This window comes from Vicugna pacos, chromosome 23, assembly GCF_048564905.1.
Source record: "Vicugna pacos chromosome 23, VicPac4, whole genome shotgun sequence".
Classification (NCBI taxonomy): domain Eukaryota; kingdom Metazoa; phylum Chordata; class Mammalia; order Artiodactyla; family Camelidae; genus Vicugna; species Vicugna pacos.
The window spans coordinates 3,138,411-3,155,050 of NC_133009.1; the positions used below are offsets into that span (position 1 = coordinate 3,138,411).

The window sequence follows — 16,640 nt, forward strand, 5'->3', positions numbered from 1 at the left end:
TCCTTTATGATTGGATTACCGCATTCTGCTGATTCTTATTTTGTGTTTGGTTTTATTCCTTTGATAGCTATGTATGACTCCCAGTGGTTCTTTCTCCCTCCTGGTGATGGGACCACTGATGGCAGGACCCCCCGCACACCAGGGAGCCTCCAGGACTGGGACCTTCCTTCCTTCATGTGGGTAGTGTCCTTCCCCTCCAACCCCGTGGCTGCTGTCATCTGCAGGGACTGGGACCTTCCACCTGACATCTCATCCTAGTCTGGCTCCCCCTCCCCCACTTACAGCCCAGCCCTAGCCCTAGCCCTAGTCCTAACACTAACCCCTAACCCTAACCCCTACCCCAAGTCCTAACCCTAACCCAGCCCCTAACCCTAACCCTAGCCTTAACCAGAACCTCAAACCCGAACGAGAACACAAACCCTAACCCTATATCAAACCTTAACTTGACCCAACTGCTAACTCTAACCTTATCCTACTCCTGCTCCTCCTCCCCTCTAACCATAACCCTTCTCCTCCTTCTCCCCAACTCTAACCCCAACCCCTAACCCTAACACCTACCCTAACCCCAAACCTATCCCTAAACTCTGGCTCTGGTCCTGACCTGTAACCTCTAAACCTAACCCTAACCCCTAAACCTAACCCTATCCCTACCCCTAGCCTTAACCCTAACTCCTCCTCCTCCTCCCAAATCCTAACGTTAGCAATAAGCCTAACCCTAAAACCCTAACCCTATAGCTACCCCTACCGCTAACCCCTCAGCCTGAATTTCAGGATTCGCCTGAAATCCTAACCCTAACCCCAAATCCCTAAACCTAACCCCGACCCCAACCCCAACACTAACATTAACCTTGAATACCAACCCCAACCCCAACCCCAACCCTAATCCAGAGCCTGCTCCTGCAGGAGGTCCAGGACTGGGTCCAGTTCCACCAGCCCTGCAGGGAGACCCTGTGCTTGCTTCTTGGTGTGAAGAGAGGGAGCCCCATCTTGGAGGTCCAGTTGGAAACTGGGCCTGGCCCGGGTCTGGGAGGCAGTAACGGGAGGAGGGAGGAGAGCAGGAGAAGTGGGGCCGAGGGGAATGGGGCCGAGGGAAGTGGGGCCGAGGGATGTGAACCCGGCCCGGGCCAGTGGTATTTCTGGTTAGTGCGGACCCGATTGCTGGTGGGGTGGTGGGGTGGGGGCATTGGGGATGGAGACCTGACAGGGGGGCAGGGCGGGCAGGGAGGGCACGGCGGGCCGGGGGGGCGGGGCCCTGCCCGGCCCCGCCCCCCAGCCCGGTCCCGCCCGGCCCCACTGTCCAAGGGCGGTACAGCAGGAGACCCCGCCCCAGCGTCCGCCTTGCGGGCGGGAGGAGGAGGGGCGCGCACGCGCAGACGCGCAGACGCCGGAAGCCGCCCAGAGCGTGTAGAAGCTGGGCGAGAGCCGGTTGCTCCCGGACCAGCTCCCGGAGGAGGAACGCGGCCTGGGGTCTCGGCCGCCGCGTGTCGTCGTCTCCGCTGCCGCCGCCAGGCAGGTAAGGGGGCGCTGGTGGGGACGCGCAGGTCGGGGAGTCGGCGGGTGAGGCCTGGGCTGTGCCTTTTGGGAGGCGCACAGGGAGGGGTGCGTGGGTGAGGCCTAGGCCGCGCGTCCCGTTCGGGCCCTGAGGCGGGTCCGGGTTCGCCGTCCTGGTTCGTAGTGTACCCCGCCTCCCCACAAGAGTAGCCCCTGAACGCCGCGTCTTCGCTGCCTCTTATGTCGGGGTTTGGAAAAGCAGGTGCAGCTCCGGGAGGTGGGAGGACGCCTGACGGCCCCGGAGCACCTGCGACCGGCCCTCAGACCGTGGCCTGCTCCCAGGGGGCGGGTGCGGTGTGGTCTCGAGGCCGCGGCCGCGGCGGCTGCGGCCGCGGGGGCATGGGGGCTGCCCCGTGCGAGCCCCTGGATGTGTACCCTAGTTCCCCGCGGCCTGGACCCCGCCGGTCTTGCTTCCCCATGTTCGTGGGGTGCACGTGTCGCAGGCAGTCTTCTCCTGGGGGGCGGGCGCTGTGCTGTCAGGTGGCGGGGGGGGGGGGGTTTGCGGGGGCGGCGGCCTGTGCCGCCGCTGCAGGGAAAGGGGTCTGCCCCTGCGAGCCTGTTGATTTGCTCCCATCTCCCGGCGGCCTGGCCTGGGGGCGGCCTCCAATGCCCCAGGTTCGTGGGACTCAGGTTACAGATCAGTCTGCTCCTGAGGGGCGGGCGCCGCGTGGTCAGTGTGAGGGGGCAGCGGCAGCGGGAAATGGGAGCAAATCCCCGCGCTCGCACGGGGCAGCCCCAATCCCGCCATCGCCGCCGCTGTCGCCGCCCCCTGACAGCACAGCGCTCGCCTTCCAGGAGCAGGCTGGCCTGTAACCTGTGACCCGCGAACCTGGGGTAGCAGAGGCCGCCCCCAGGACAGGCCGCGGGGAAGATGGGGACAAATGGGCCAGTTCACCAGGGGCAGTGCCACTGTCCATGCCGCTGCCGCAGCTTTGCGGGACGTTTGTTTCCAGGTCAGTTGGCTCTTGGGAGGGAGGCAGGTGCCGTGCGGTTTGGGGGCGGCAGCGGAGAGGGTTGCTGTCCCCTAGTAGCAGGTGGACTTGCTCCCACCTCCCCCTGGCCTGTCCTGGGGGCGGCCTCTGTTGCCCCAGGTTCGAAGAACTCATGTCTTCATGTCAACCTGCTCCTGGGAGGAGGGGACAGTGCAGTCAAGGGGCAGCGTCAGATACAGGCAAGGACTTCCCAGGACTGGGCTGTAGCCCAGGATAACTAATTTTCCTTTCCTCTTTTGCTTCCTCAGTTGGTGGCTGTAGCGTCTTGTCCATTATAGGTTGTTATCAGCTATTGAACATAGGTTTTTGTGCTACACAGAAGAAACTTTTTAAAAAATCTGTGTTTATATATAGTGTAATATTTGTAAATCGTCAACTCTCAGATTTATCCCTTCCCACCCCCTTTCCCTGGTAACCATGAGATTGTTTAGTAAGTCTGCAAGTCTGTTTCTGTTTTGTAGATGAGTTCATAGTGTCTTTTTTTTTTTTTAGATTGCATATGTGAGTGATATAATATGGTATTTTTCTCTTTCTGGCTCATTTCACTTAGAATGATGACCTCTAGGTCTATCCATGTTGCTGCAAATGGTGTTATTTGATCCTTTTTATGGCAGAGTAGTATTCCAGTGTATAAAAATACCACAACTTCTTTATCCAGTCATCTGTTATTTCATTTAAGTTGCTTCCATGTCTTGGCTATTTTATAGAATGGTGCTTTGAATACTGAGGTGCAAGTATCTTTTCGCATTGGAGTTCCCTCCAGATAAATACCCAGAAGTGGGATTACTGGATCCTAGGGTAAGTCTGTTTTTGTAGTTTTTCGAGGAATTTCCGTACTGTTTTCCATAATGGTTGCACCAAACTACATTCCCACCAGCAGTGTAAGAGGGTTCCCTTTTCTCCACACTCTCCAGCAGTTAACTTCAAGAACTTCTGAGTGATGGCCATTCTGACTGGTGTGAGGTGATACCTCATTGTAGTTTTGATTTGCGTTTCTCTGATATTTAGTGATATTGAGCAATTTTACATGTGCCTATTGGCCATTTGCAGTGTTCATTGGAGAAATGCTTGTTTAGGTCTTCTGCCTATTTTTGGATTGGGTTTTTTGTTTTTTGTTATTAAGTTTTATGAGCTGTTTATATATTCTGGAAATTAAGCCTTTGTGAGTCGAGTCATTTACAAATATTTTCTCCCGTTCTGTAGGTTGTCGTTTTGTTTTGCTTTTGGTTTCCTTTGCTGTGCAAAAGCTTGTAAGTTCAGTTAGGTCCCATTTGTTTGTTTATTTTTGCTTTTATTGCTGGGGTAGACTGCCCTAGGAGAACATTGCTGAGATGTATGTCAAGTAATGTTTTACCTATGTTTTCTTCTAAGAGGTTTATAGTGTCTTGTCTGTGTGTTTAAGTCTTTAAGCCATTTTGAATTTATTTTTGTGTATGGTGTGAGAGTATTCTAATTTCATTGGTTTACATGCAGCTGTCCAGTTTTCCCTACACCATTTGGTGAAGAGACTGTTTTTATTCTATTGTATATTCTTGCCTCCTTTGTCAAAGATTAATTGATGAAAAGTTTGTGGGTTTCCTTCTGGGCTCTCTATTCTGTTCCATTGATCTATATGTCTGTTTTTGTATCAGTACATGCTATTTTGATTGTAGTTCTGTATTGTCTGAAGTCTGAAAGGGTTATTGCTCTAGCTTCATTCTTTTTTTTCAGTAATGCTTTGGTAATCCTGGGTCTTTTGTGATTTCATATACATTTTAGGATTATCTGTTCTAATTCTTGAAAAATGTCCTGGGTAATTTGATAGGGTTCATAGTAAATCTTTATATTGCTTTGGGTAGTATGGCCATTTTAGCAATATTAATTCTTCCAGTGCAAGAACATGGAATATCTTTCCATTTCTTTAAGTCCTGTTTAATGTCCTTGTGTTTTGTAGGTCTCTGCTTATGTCTTTCACTTTCTGGGTCAGATTTATTTGTAAGTATTTTATATTTTTGGATGCAGTTTTAAAACGTATTATTACTTTTGTGAAAAAAAAATGCCACTGATTTCTGTATGTTGATGTTGTATTCTGCTGCCTTGCTGAATTCTATTAGCTCTAGCAGTTTGTGTGTGGAGCCTTTAGGGTTTTCTATAAATCGTATGTCATCCGCATATACTGGCAATTTTCTTTCTTTTCAATTTGAATGTCTTAGTTCTTGTTTAATTACTATGGCTAGGACTTCCAATACTATATTGACTAGAAGTGGTGAGAGTGGGCATCCTTGTCTTGTTCCAGATTTTAGTGGAAAAGCTTTTAGCTTTTCATTGTACAGTACTGTGCTGGGTGTGGGTTTGTTGTAAGTAGCTTTTATTATGTTGAGATATGTTCACTGTATATACCCACTTTGGGAAGACCACGGGCTCAGTGTGGTCAGGGGGCTGGGAGGATGGCAGCAACACTACAGGTGGTAGGAGGAGGGGGGCTGCCCCTTGTGAGCCAGTCATTTGCTCCCATCTGCCCCAGGGCATGGCCTTGGGGCGGCCTAGCTGCCCCGGGTTCACTGGACCCATGTCCTTAGGTCAGTCTGCTCCCAGGATGCTGGCATGGGGCTGTCAGGGGTGGGGGCAGCGGTGGCAGGATGGGGGCTGCCCTGTGCAAGCCTTTGGATTTACTCCTGTCTCCCCAGTGGCCTGGCCTGGAGGCAGCCTCTGCTGCCCCAGGGTTGCAGGACTCACATGTTTAGGTCAGCCAGCTTCCTGGAGGCCTGTGCAGTTTAGTCAAGGAGTGGGGAAGACTGCAGTGGTGGCAGCTGCGAGGGTGGGACGAGGGTGGGACAAGGGAGGCTGCCCTGTGCCAGCCTGTGGGTTTGCTCCCATCTCCCCTGCAGCCTGGACTAGGGGCGGCCTCTGCCGCCCCATGTTCCCTGTAGGCAGGTCCCCTGTAGGCACGTCCCCAGGTCAGCCAGCTCCCAGGAGGTGGGTGCTATGTGTCAGAGAGCTGGGGAGGGGGGCCCACAGGAGTGGGGGGAGCAGGGGTGGCAGCTGGGGGAGGGGGCCTGCCTTGAAGGTGCCAGTCTATTTGCTCCAGTCTCCCTCAAATCCTGGCCTGGAGGCGGTCTTTACTTCCCCAGGTCTCAGGACACAGGTGTCCCAGTCGGCCTGCTCCTGGGACATGGGCACATCTCAGTAGAGGTGAGGGCCAGGTGCAGGAGCCACCTGACTGCCACCAGCTGAACCCACAGTGCCAGCCTGTGGTAAGCCAACTGAGTGGGAAATGTGTGCCCCACCAACTTGGGCAGCAAAGGCCGCCCCCAGGCCAGGCGTAGGAGGGACAGGGGAGCCTGGGGCAAATCCGCTGGCTCCCTCAGGGCAGCCCCCTCCCCCTGCCTCCATGGCCACCACCCCTGACTGCACCAGGCCCAATTCAAGTGGCCTGTCCCCAAAGCCCCAGCTTTGCTGGTCCGTGGTGTCGGGGACCTGTAAGTCAGGGCATGTAGATGAGGTTTCCTTCTAGTCGTGTTCTAGAGAGAGGGACGTGCGTGTGAGGTGCACAGCACACTGCTGGCCTGCCTGAGCGCGCGTGCCCTGCACTAGGCCCGTCAGTGGGGAAGACGCCGCGCACGTGTGGTCCTCGTATCTGAGTGTGAAGGAGTTGGTATAGAAAGGATAGTTGTTTTCACCATGACGGCGGTGTGGCATGGGCATCTAATAAAAAATGCTTTTGGTTTGCCCAGGTGCTTGAATCCCTCTGTCGTCCTGACGGTGACTCGCGGCGCTCTGGAAGACGTGAACTGCTGGAACTCTCTGCTGGAGAGCGGGGAGAGACCAGAAAGACCCTGAGCGCTAGACCTCACCAGGCGTAAGTAAGAGGGAAATGACTCACGCCAGACCCCAGTACTAAGCTAGACAGTGGCAGCAAGAAAGTGGTGTGGCTGGTTGTCAGGTTGAGCCTGTGTCAGACTGAATTCCCGGGCAGCCGGGGACCTGTCTTGCGTTAACAGGACATCGCAGCGAATGCGTGCTGCCCTCTGTTACGTAGCAGCAGTCGGCACCTGTTGTGTCCTGCTTCCCCACCAGTGTCGTGGATCTGGTCACCACTCCTAGCTGTCACGGTCATGAGCCAGAAAGGCTCCAGGCTCCGGAGTTGTGGGACGCTCACTTTTGGGGAGTGCCTGATAGATAGTCCCCCTGCACTAGGGCTGCCCGTTTCTGCAGACTAGAGTCCTCAGTCCCTCCACTAATCACTGTGAGAAAGAAGCTTTGATTACCACTTACTTGTGGCTTATACCTCGTTGTTGAGGGTCCTTTCACGGAGTAGGATTTCTTAAAAGCTTACCCACTGTAATTGTGAGCACTAAGAGAGCTGGTCTCTTTAAGATTGCTAGCCATGCAGGAGAGCCAGGGCCACGTGGCGAGCTACAGGGTGGAGGAGTCCCACCTGATCTCTGAAGCTGTGCCCCTGCCATCCCCTCCTTTGCATTTTTTTGGGACTGCATTTCTTGGTCCACGGTGATCCCAGGCATTATGTGCATTAGTCAGGGGGAAAGAAGTGACTTTTATAGCTTAGCCTGATAAGATGTTTAAGGAGTGGATGGGGAAAGGGCTGGCTCCAAGCCAGCCGAGTTCCAGTTGAAAAGGAATCACGTGTGCTTATCTTCATGCGGGCAGGTGACCAGGGGTCAGGTGCGCTCTGTGGAGAGAGGGTTGGCTGGAGCGGGTGCCTATTCCTGGAACACTGGGGGCCTGGCCTGCCCGTTTCTTAACCAGCCTTGTCTCCTCGCAGCCCTTGTCTGGGATGAGGAGTTAGGGAGCCTTCCCTTTAGTGAAGGAGGACTTGGAGGTGGGAGGCTGAGCTGGTGGGTGGAGAACAGAGCCACATCCCAGCCCCTCAGCAGCATGGAGAGGTGGGTGCAGTTCAGCGAGACGGGGCTCCCGGGGGCTGGTGCAGTCGCCCGTTTGGGAGCACAGAAGTCATATTACAGGAATTGTGTGAGGAAGACGTGGTGAAAGGGCGCACAGAGAGACTGTCCGAACAGAAGGACTGCAGAGCTGGGGACACACGGCAGGCTCGCTGTGCCTCCTTGTGAGGGGCCCGTAGCCGTCCACACACCTGCACACTGTGTGCAGAAGCAGGGCGTTCAGGGCCGGGGGGCACCTCGCCAGTGTGCTCAGCCTGGTACCGGGCTTGTCGGGAGACAGGAGCTGCGTGTCAGCGTTGGTGAAGGACCTGGGAGGGCTTCCAAGAGGCAGCATCCGGGCTGGGCCTGTGTCATATTTGAACAAGGTGGACACATGTGAATCAGCCCTGAGTCTTGGAGCAGGAGTGAGATTTGGCCGTGAGCTCACAGGCTCAGGACATCTGCTCTGTTGTGGATGTAGATGTGGTTGGACTGTGAGCACCTGCTGCTGGGAGGGACTGAGGGTGAGTAGTCTGTGTTGGGCTGTTGGAGGGTGGTGGCAGTGCGACCCTGTGTGATCCTGGTCTCCTGGCCTGCCTTCCTTCTCACGGACAACGTCCTAACCACAGGGCTTCAGTGTCCCCTACCCTCGACTAGGCCTCCTTGCCCTTCTTGCTACAGCATGTCAGCACTGTCTGGGGAGTCCCACTGACACACCTGCCGGTCAGGGCCGCCTTCGCACCCCCAGGCTGGGGAGGAGCCGGGGCGCCGAGGCTGACCCCCGCCCCTCCCTCAAGGCCTCCTTGCACTTCTGTCCCTTGGAGCACACCAGCCAGGCCCGATGCTGCTTCCTGTTCCAGACTTTTTAAAAGTAAAATAACGTCTGCCTTTTGGGGAAAAGTGGAAAACAGCATCAGAGGGCGTCACTGTGGCCGTGGAGCGTGTCCTGAGCTCTGACTGTGCCACCAAAGGCGCGTTGTGCGCCTCCTGCGCTCACTTCACTGTGGGCGTTGTGGGGTTGGAGGAACCGTGCGGGGTGCCCTCGGGGGCCCCTGAGAGGATTTCTGAGCGCAGCCCTCCTCCACCACTGCGGGGAATCTCTTTACAAGGAGCCTTTAAAGCCACCTCCTGTTACCTCGCACAAGTGCTCCTGGGATGCTGCCCCCACCTCCAAGGGTGATCGCGCCCGGGGCTTCGCCTCAGGACTTGGAGCTGTTGTGTCCCCAGCAGGGGCTGGAGCCCAGGGTCGTGAGTGGCTGGGGAGGTGGGGTGCGCACCGGGGCCTGCAGTCTGATTTCAGTGTCTGCACGTTTTGTCTTGTTTTCTCCCACAAGTGACTGAGGCACAGTTTGCAGCCCACGGAGTCCATCTGTTGTTCAGGGCAGGTTTGCAGAGCCTTGGGCCTCCCTGCAGGCTGGGTCTGCAGCCCACCCTCTCAGTCAGGGGCCCAGGGTCAGAGCTTGCCTGTTCCCAGGGCTCCTGGGACTGTTAGATGCTCCCTGTGGCTCTCATGTGGGCCTCTGGCTAGCAAGCAGGGGTGAGCGCCCCGCCCAGGGCAGTGGTGCACAGAGACGGCTCGGGGTCCTGGGATTCAAATCCTGGGCTCATTTCCCTTCAGGGCTGCCCTGGGTGGGGAGGGGAAAGGGGGGGTGTGATGCCTTGTGAGATGGCCAGTGGCCAGGGAGCTGCGGGGAGCCAGCCCGGAGCAGTTCATAGTTCAGGGGTTGGGCTGATGAGGTCAGGAGACCCCCATGCTCCTTCTCCTCTGAGCACTATGCCCGGCCTCACAGCAGGGGCAGCACAAGGCCCGGCTTTCCTGTCCTCGTGGCATCCCGGGAGCAGACAGCGGGGACCCATCCCCACGTCCTGTGTCTGTTTGCTGCAGGTCCATGGCCGAGGCCACTGAGGTGGACCTGAACATGCGTGTGGGGCTGCACACTGGCAGGGTCCTCTGTGGGGTCCTGGGCCTGTGCAAGTGGCAGTACGATGTGTGGTCCAACGATGTGACCCTGGCCAACGTCATGGAAGCTGCCGGCCTGCCTGGGTGAGTCTGGGACCCTGAGGGCAGGTGTGGGGGATTCTAGTCCGACCTTCTGTGTGGGGATCTGGGAAGCCTGGCCATCTTGGCCCCCCACCAACATGGAAGAGACTTTCTCTGGGCTGGTTCAGGCACCTGACCCCATGAACCCCACAGAAAGCAGGCTAGTGGGCCCTGGAGGAGGAGACTGGAGGTGGGGGCTGTGAGCCGGGCTCGGAGCTGTCCGGAGTGCTGACGGCCTCGTCGCACTTCGCTTCTTTCTCAGACTCAGAGGGGAACGTGCTGTGGCTTCAGAGCCCCTCTGGGGAAGTTACAGGTTTCCTCCTAGAATGGGGATGAGTTCTCAATAGTCTGTGCACTTCTGATGCATTCTAACTACATTTGCCTTCTCTGGGCTCATTTTCTTCAAACCTTTCACAAAGCCGAGGCATAGTATACTGTATGAAAAACAAAACAAAACAAAACAAAACAAAGCAAAGCAAAAAACTACAGAAGCTCCCCTTCCTCCCCTAGCTGGGGGTGGAAGGACATGGATGTGGCTGCAGGAAAGGGGGCTCTGAGGCTCACGCTCGAGGTCCCGCCATCCTGATTTCCTCCCCTTAGAGGAGATCACAGGATGTGCTCACATCTACTGCAGAGACCAGCAGTGGCTCCCAGGTGCTGGAGTTGAGCGTTAGACACCCGCACACCCACGTCTGCTTCTGCACACGTCCTGTGAACGTCAGGGCAAAGCTCTGCACCCTCTGCTCTGGCCTCTGACCTTCGCTGCCTGCCCTCTCCCCATGGCCTGTTCTCACCCTGCAGGCCTGGTGTCCTCTGGGCACATCCTTCCCCCTCCCTCCCGGCCTGATCTCAGGGGAGGTGGTTGAAACACGCAGCCCTGTCCCTGTGCTGAGGCCCTGAGCTCGGCTGGGGACAGCCAGGATCCAGCGGTTCTCGCTCTGGACAGCGGCTGCTAACCACAAGGAAGGCTTACTGGAAGCACAGTAGTAGCAAGCATGGAAGTTAGAATCCAACAGCAGAAAAAGGGAGGTGGGAGCTCAAAATCATCTTGAATACCACAGCTGAGCCAGCCCCGGGAGTGACCACGGCATTTCTAAATGGGCTCAAAAACCACACGATTTTTGTCTGTATCCCGGGCTGCCTCTGAGCGTCCCCTTGGGGGGGACCCTCGCTGCCACTGACCCCTCCCTGCCACCCCCCTTCCTGCCAGCCCCCCACTCCCCTGTCCTCCACCCTTCAGCACAGGGCCTTGGGGGGTTGCTGTAAGCACCCTCTCACTGTCCCTGCCCCTCCCCCTCTGGCAGCCAGAGCGACCCCCCACTGACAGCACTCCTGCCGCCCCACTGTGCCACACAAATTCCTGACCCTTAGCTGGCTAGGTGGTGACAGGAGCTGCCCACCTCTCTCCTCTGCCTCCCTGCTGAGGTCCTGTCCTGTGCGTTCCGTCTGCCCTGCAGCTCCACAGTTGAGGACAAGCACAGATTTCCCACCGCTAGGCAGCCCCTCCCCCGGCCCTTCGCCTGGCCAGCGCCTCTTTCAAGTTCAGACTGACCTGCAGCTTCCCTTCCCTTGTTCCACCTACCAGACCTGCAGGAGGGGCTGCCTCCTCCCTGCCCTGTTCTCTACTTCTTCCCTTCTCTTCTCCACCCCACCCATTTCTAAAAGATGGTCCCCCACCCACCACCAAAGAAATGCTGCCAGCCAGGAGCACAGTGTTACTGAGCACATGCTGTGTGCAGGCACTGTTCCAGGAGGTGGGCTTCGGCAGCGGAGACAGACCCCGGCCCTGGTGGAGTTCATGTTCTTAGGGGGCCACAGGGAACACTACAGGGAATGCAGAAGAGGGGAGCATGACACAGGGCGGGGCAGTGTTAATCAACACAGAGCTGGGCGTGGGGCCCTGAGCCTGGGGGTCCTTTATCACCTGTCAGGCCAGGTCTCCCCACCACTGAGGTGAGAGGTCGGTTGGGCTGGTCAGGGGTCTGGGCTGGAGGTTGAGTGTTTGTGGGGGGTCACAGGCACTTGGGGCACTGGTGCCTTGGAAACTCCGTGCCAATCATGAGAAAGAGATGATGATGATGAAGGGCCAAGCCTGGGCCCCAGGTCCCTGAGAGAAGGGGAGCAGGGAGAGGTGGGGGCGGTTAGAGGGAGCGCGGGCAGCCGGAAGGAGTGTGCCCCCAGAGGAGGAAGGGCTGTCAGCTGTGTTCAGCGCTGCTCTTTTGCAGCAAAATGAGGACTGGACACCAGGTCAGGTGCATGGGGCCAGCGGTGGCCTCAGCAGATGGTTCAGGGCACCGGGAGGGCGAAAGAATGGGCGCTTCCAGGAGGCAGTGCACTGCAGGTCTCCCAGGCAGGGAGGTGGGAGGAGCGGAGGGAAGCTGGCCGGGGAGGAGCTGCTGGGAAGCTGCCTGATGAGTGGGCACAGGGGCTACCGAGCCCTCCCTCCCCAGTGCCTTTAGGGGTCTGGCACACCTGGCATGTGCATCCCTCAAGGTCCTGCCCCGTCCTTGGGATGGGTGCAGTGATAGGGGTTTTCTAGTAACCTGAGACCCCCCAGGCCCCTGGAGATGACATCCACCCCCAGGAGGTGACATCCACCCCCAGGCTTCTCACCATTTCCTCACTTTGCCTCCCTTTAGGATTGCTGTTTCTTGCATTAACTCGTAATGTGATTTTTTTCTTTTGCTTGCTTTCTCCACCCAACCATCCATTCTCCATACTTCCTTCCAAAGCCATGGGAGGAATAAATCACCACTGTGTCTTTACCCCACCCTCTCATGCTGGGACTCCTGAGACTCAGTTCATGGGCTCCTTCCCAAGTCCCTAGGCCCTGGGTGGTTGTCTTGGAGAGGCCAAGGCCAGGGAGGGGTCTGCTCCTTGCATGGTGACAGCTTCCATCTTCTTGGCAGCAGGAGACCACACACCCCGCTCTGCTGCCCCAATCACATGCAACTCCTGGTCTGCCCCAAACTGGTGTGCTGGGTGCATGTTCCAGGCTGCCATAGAAGCAGGTGAAATTGGATCCTGAGCAAATGTTCCTCCCCACCCCCAGGGGCCCTCAGGCCAGAACCAGCTCCAGCACGTGGTGGGACCCCCACCCCAGGCCTCCAGGCCTCATGTCTCCCCACCCCTGCCATCGTGGACAGGACAGTCTCATAAGTAAGCGGGCCTCTGGTGCCAGGGGCCTTGGAGGTGGCAGACACTGGGCATCCCCACCCTCCGTCCCCAGGGACGGAGCGCTCCTGTGGCTGACTGTCTCCACTCCCACCACACATGCTGGTGAGCAATCGCCCCTGGTGAGTGTGGCCAGCGCTCACTAGTGAGAGGGCTCTGTCCCCCTTAGTGACTTTGCTGCTCAGGACCAGCCAGGCCCCCAGTTTCTCCGCGGGTCCAGACTGGGACCCTGGGTGCCGTCCGTTCCCACCACGTGCATTTAGGGCCTCCTCGCCCGAGACTCCTCTTCTTTCCCAGGCCTGGGATGCTGTGTGCTGAGCGCCATGGCCAACGTTCCTGTCTCCCTGTGGGCCCCACAGCTCAGCAGCAGGAGTGCCGTCCATCTCTGTTGTGGAAGCAAAGGAAAAAGGGAGGGAGGACCAGTGAAAGCATGAGCACACACACACGCATTTCTAGAGACCTTTGGTGCGTGGTGTCCCTTTTGCAGTTCAGGGCCAGGCTGATGGGGAGACAGTCCCAAGTGCTCTCAGAGCCAGCCGTGGGGGGACACTCACTCCTGCCTCAGTGCCCTGCATGTGTCCCCCTCCCCATTCCCCTACCCCGAGGCTGGCAAGGAATTCAGGAGATTGTGCAGAGATGCGAGGACTTAGCGCTCAGGCCTCACTAAGGGGCGGGAGCTCAGGCTGCGTGTCTAGGTCGTGTGGGATCGGTTTCTGCTCAGGTTGCGCTAACGGTGAGGATTTCTCCTTCTGTTGCCAGAAAACTCGCTTGGGGGAGTGTGAATGCCGCCCACAGCGTACTGTTCCCACCTGCCCCCCGTTGTGTGGGGGCAGTGTGGGCCTGATGTTGGACTGGGTCCTCCCACCCTGCAGGTTTCAGGGACAGACTGCCGACTGGGGAGGGGCCTCGCTTCTCCCCTCACCTGGCCGCCCTCTCCTTCCCCATCGTCTCTACTGAATCCTGACACTTGGTCCTTGTCTCCCTCTGGCCCCTACTCCCCTCTGCCTGAATGTTCTTTCCAAATCTCTGCCTCCTTTTCTGTAGGAAGGTTCACATCACAAAGACCGCCCTGGCATGCCTGAATGGTGACTGTGAGGTGGAGCCGGGCCATGGACACGAGAGGAACAGTTTTCTGAAAACTCATAATATCGAGACCTTTTTTATCGTGCCCTGACATAGACGAAAGGTAGGTTCCAGAACCCTTCCTGTGCTGCGCCTTCTCAGAGACTAACGGCTCCTTTTTTCTCCTCAGATCTCTGCTTCTCAGGCCTTGAGCTCTGTGCACACTGGAGGGTGTCCCCACTAACCTTGTCCCTGGGCCTGGCCTTAGCACATGGGGAGGGCAGTAGGGGAGGGCAGGGGGACTTAACTTGAGGTCAAGGCCCTGGGGACCTCAAGGCCTGGGCCATCCTGTGTCCTCCCGCACCTCCCCTCTGCCTCTCCTGTAATCAGGTTTGAGAACCCTCTGCAGGAAGTCAGGGAAGGGGTGCCCTATGGATTGAGGGATCTGTGCACACAGGAAGGCTTGTGACCATCGTGTGTGGGGTGCTGGAGGTCACTCTGTCAAGAGAATGCGACCTGGACATGATTGAGGGTGACTGAGCCACTTCCAGGGCTCAGGTGAGGGGCGCTGGGCTCAGGTGTGGCCCCAGTGCTCCTTCAGGACACAAGTAGGTCAGATACAAGGGAAAACTTTGAGTTTTGCTGCCTGGCACATCCACAGTCCCTGGGATGCAGTGGTGCTCACGTGACATGGGGACCGTGGACAGGAGTGTCACTGGCCAAGAGAGAGAAGTGGGGCTCAGAGGGGTCAGGCAGGCACGGTGAGTTGAGTCCTGAAAAAGGGAGTGAGTGTGCGGGCAGACTGCAGGTGTGAGCATGGCCGGGAGGAGGGCTCGGAGAGAGGTTTGGGTGACCAGCGGGGGTCAACCTGGGGACATGGGAGCGAAGGGCAGGGGCTGAAGAGGGAGGCCTGTGGGCCACTGCAGGGATGCAGGAGGCTCTGAGCTGGAGAGGGAGCCTCGGTGCCCTGCAGGGATGCTACCCCACACGTCATGCAGAATCAAGCACCAGCGTCAGGCATGGCTGCAGTTTCGGGGTGAGCGGGGTGATGAGGTCTGTACAAGGAGCAGCCCCTTTGGAGAAGTTTGGGATGAGAGGGAGAGAAAAAGGCAAAAGGCAGAAGGGGAGTCTGCAGGAAGGCCCCCGGGGGCTCATGGGTGACATTCATCAGCCTCATGCTGCCCCAGCTGGGCGAGGTCCCTGAATACGCACAGGAGTCCGAATCCACCCCGGGATTCGGGTCACTGATCTGGGTTTCAGAGGTCTTCAGGGTATCTGAGAGCTGCGAGTTTGGAACTGGGTTGCTGGTTATGCTCCCTGCTGTGTCTGGTGAGCAGCAGGCCTTGAGCAGGTGGCTGTGACCTTGCTCATCACATTTGTGCTCCCTTCCCAACAGGCAGGATGAGTTTGTCCACTCACAGTGTTTCTCTTTGCCCCACGTCTGCACAGATAATTCCAGGGCTGATTCTCTCGGACATAAAACCGGCCAAAAGGATGAAGTTCAAGACCGTGTGCTACCCACCTGCTGGTGCAGCTCATGCACTGCCGGAAGATGTTCAAGGCGGAGATCCCTTTCTCCAGTGTCATGACCTGTGAGGATGATGACAAGGTAGGTCAGCCCCAGTGTGCAGGGCCTCGGCAGACACCAGCTGGGACCACATTTTCCCCATATCTGCTTGGCATTGTGTTACCAAGTCCAAACTCGTTCTGCTCGCCACACGACAGGCCGGTAAATCGGGAGATGAGGTGCTGGGGCAAGGAATAGCGGTTTCGTTTGGAAAGCTGGCAGACTGAAAGGATGGCAGACTAATGTCCTGGAGAACCATCCTTTTCAAGTCAGAATTCAGGCTCCTTTTATACTAAAAAGGGGAGGGGTGTGGTTGATTGTTGCAGACTTCTTGGTACAGGAATTCTTTGCTCTTGCAGCTGTCTACGTGGGTCAGGTCATGGTGTCCCTGTAAACCTCCAGTAAAACAAATGGTATTTTCTATTCTGCAACTTGTTATCTTTATGTAAGTGCAAGAGCGTTAATATTCAAAATGATCAGAGTCTAGAGAATAGGCTTCCTGTCTATTTCAGACAGATGTAATATGGAGTGAGATCTGTTTCTTTTCTGTTACAATCTGCGCTCCAACACCTGCCCTTCCACTGACGCCTGTGCCTCCTGAACGTTCTCTCTTTCCCCGTCATTTGTGTTCACGGGTCTGCACGGCAGTGACCGATTGCCTGTTTCCTGAGATTGCATTGCCGCCTTCTGCACTCTTATTTTCTCTGCCTTGTGGGTTTTATGCCTTTAAAAGAAACTTCATCACTTTTTCAAAGCTTTTCAGGAAGCAGCAAACTCCTGCTGTCCCACTTGTGGTGCCTTATCCTAGAGGGATTTTTTTGTGACTTTGCTTTTGAGCTCATATTTGGGAGAACTTTATTTGGGAATCCCTTAAGAGCTCTGATGATGAACTCCCTCAAGAAGATTGGCCTTTCCTGTGTCAGCCCTGCCGGTGGCTTTAAACTAAATGCTTGGTTTGTGGTTTTGATACAGGAAAATTGTGGTGCAAGAGGATGGCCGTGTCCCAGGTCTCAGTTAAGTCCCTAGGATGCACCTTGCCAAGTGTGGGTCCTTGGCTTCGCACCCGAAAGAATTCAAGAGTGAGCCACAGCTGAGTGAAGGTAGATTCATTCAGAGAGAGATACATGCCAGACACAAGAGTGTGGGCCCTCTCGCTCAGAAGGGAGAGTGACCACGAGGTGTGGGGTTGTCAGTTTTTATGAGCTTGGTAACTTCATATGCTAACAGGTGGGAGGGTTAGTCCAGCTACTTTGGGGAAGGGGTGGGGGTTACAAGGAATCTGACCACTGCTCACCCTCTGACCTTTTGTGGTCTGCCTTGAAACTGTCTTGGCCCCTGTGGGAGGGCCAATTAGCATGTGATTGTATTTTAATAAG

General features: G+C 56.4%; 1 protein-coding gene across 3 annotated transcripts in view; it reads left to right on the forward strand.

Annotated features, from left to right (window-relative positions):
* The first annotated feature begins 1,365 nt into the window (after positions 1–1,365).
* The window catches only part of LOC140688683 (Ca(2+)/calmodulin-responsive adenylate cyclase-like), a 41,615-nt gene continuing 26,340 nt past the window's right edge, over positions 1,366–16,640 (forward strand). For all 3 annotated transcript variants that reach the window (XM_072948303.1, XM_072948301.1, XM_072948302.1), the window contains exons 1-5: positions 1,366–1,513; positions 6,257–6,381; positions 9,306–9,464; positions 13,680–13,821; positions 15,147–15,306. In XM_072948303.1, coding sequence (XP_072804404.1) covers positions 15,235–15,306 — 72 coding nt within the window. In that variant the 5' untranslated portion in view covers positions 1,366–1,513; positions 6,257–6,381; positions 9,306–9,464; positions 13,680–13,821; positions 15,147–15,234. The remainder of the gene's footprint in view (positions 1,514–6,256; positions 6,382–9,305; positions 9,465–13,679; positions 13,822–15,146; positions 15,307–16,640) is intronic.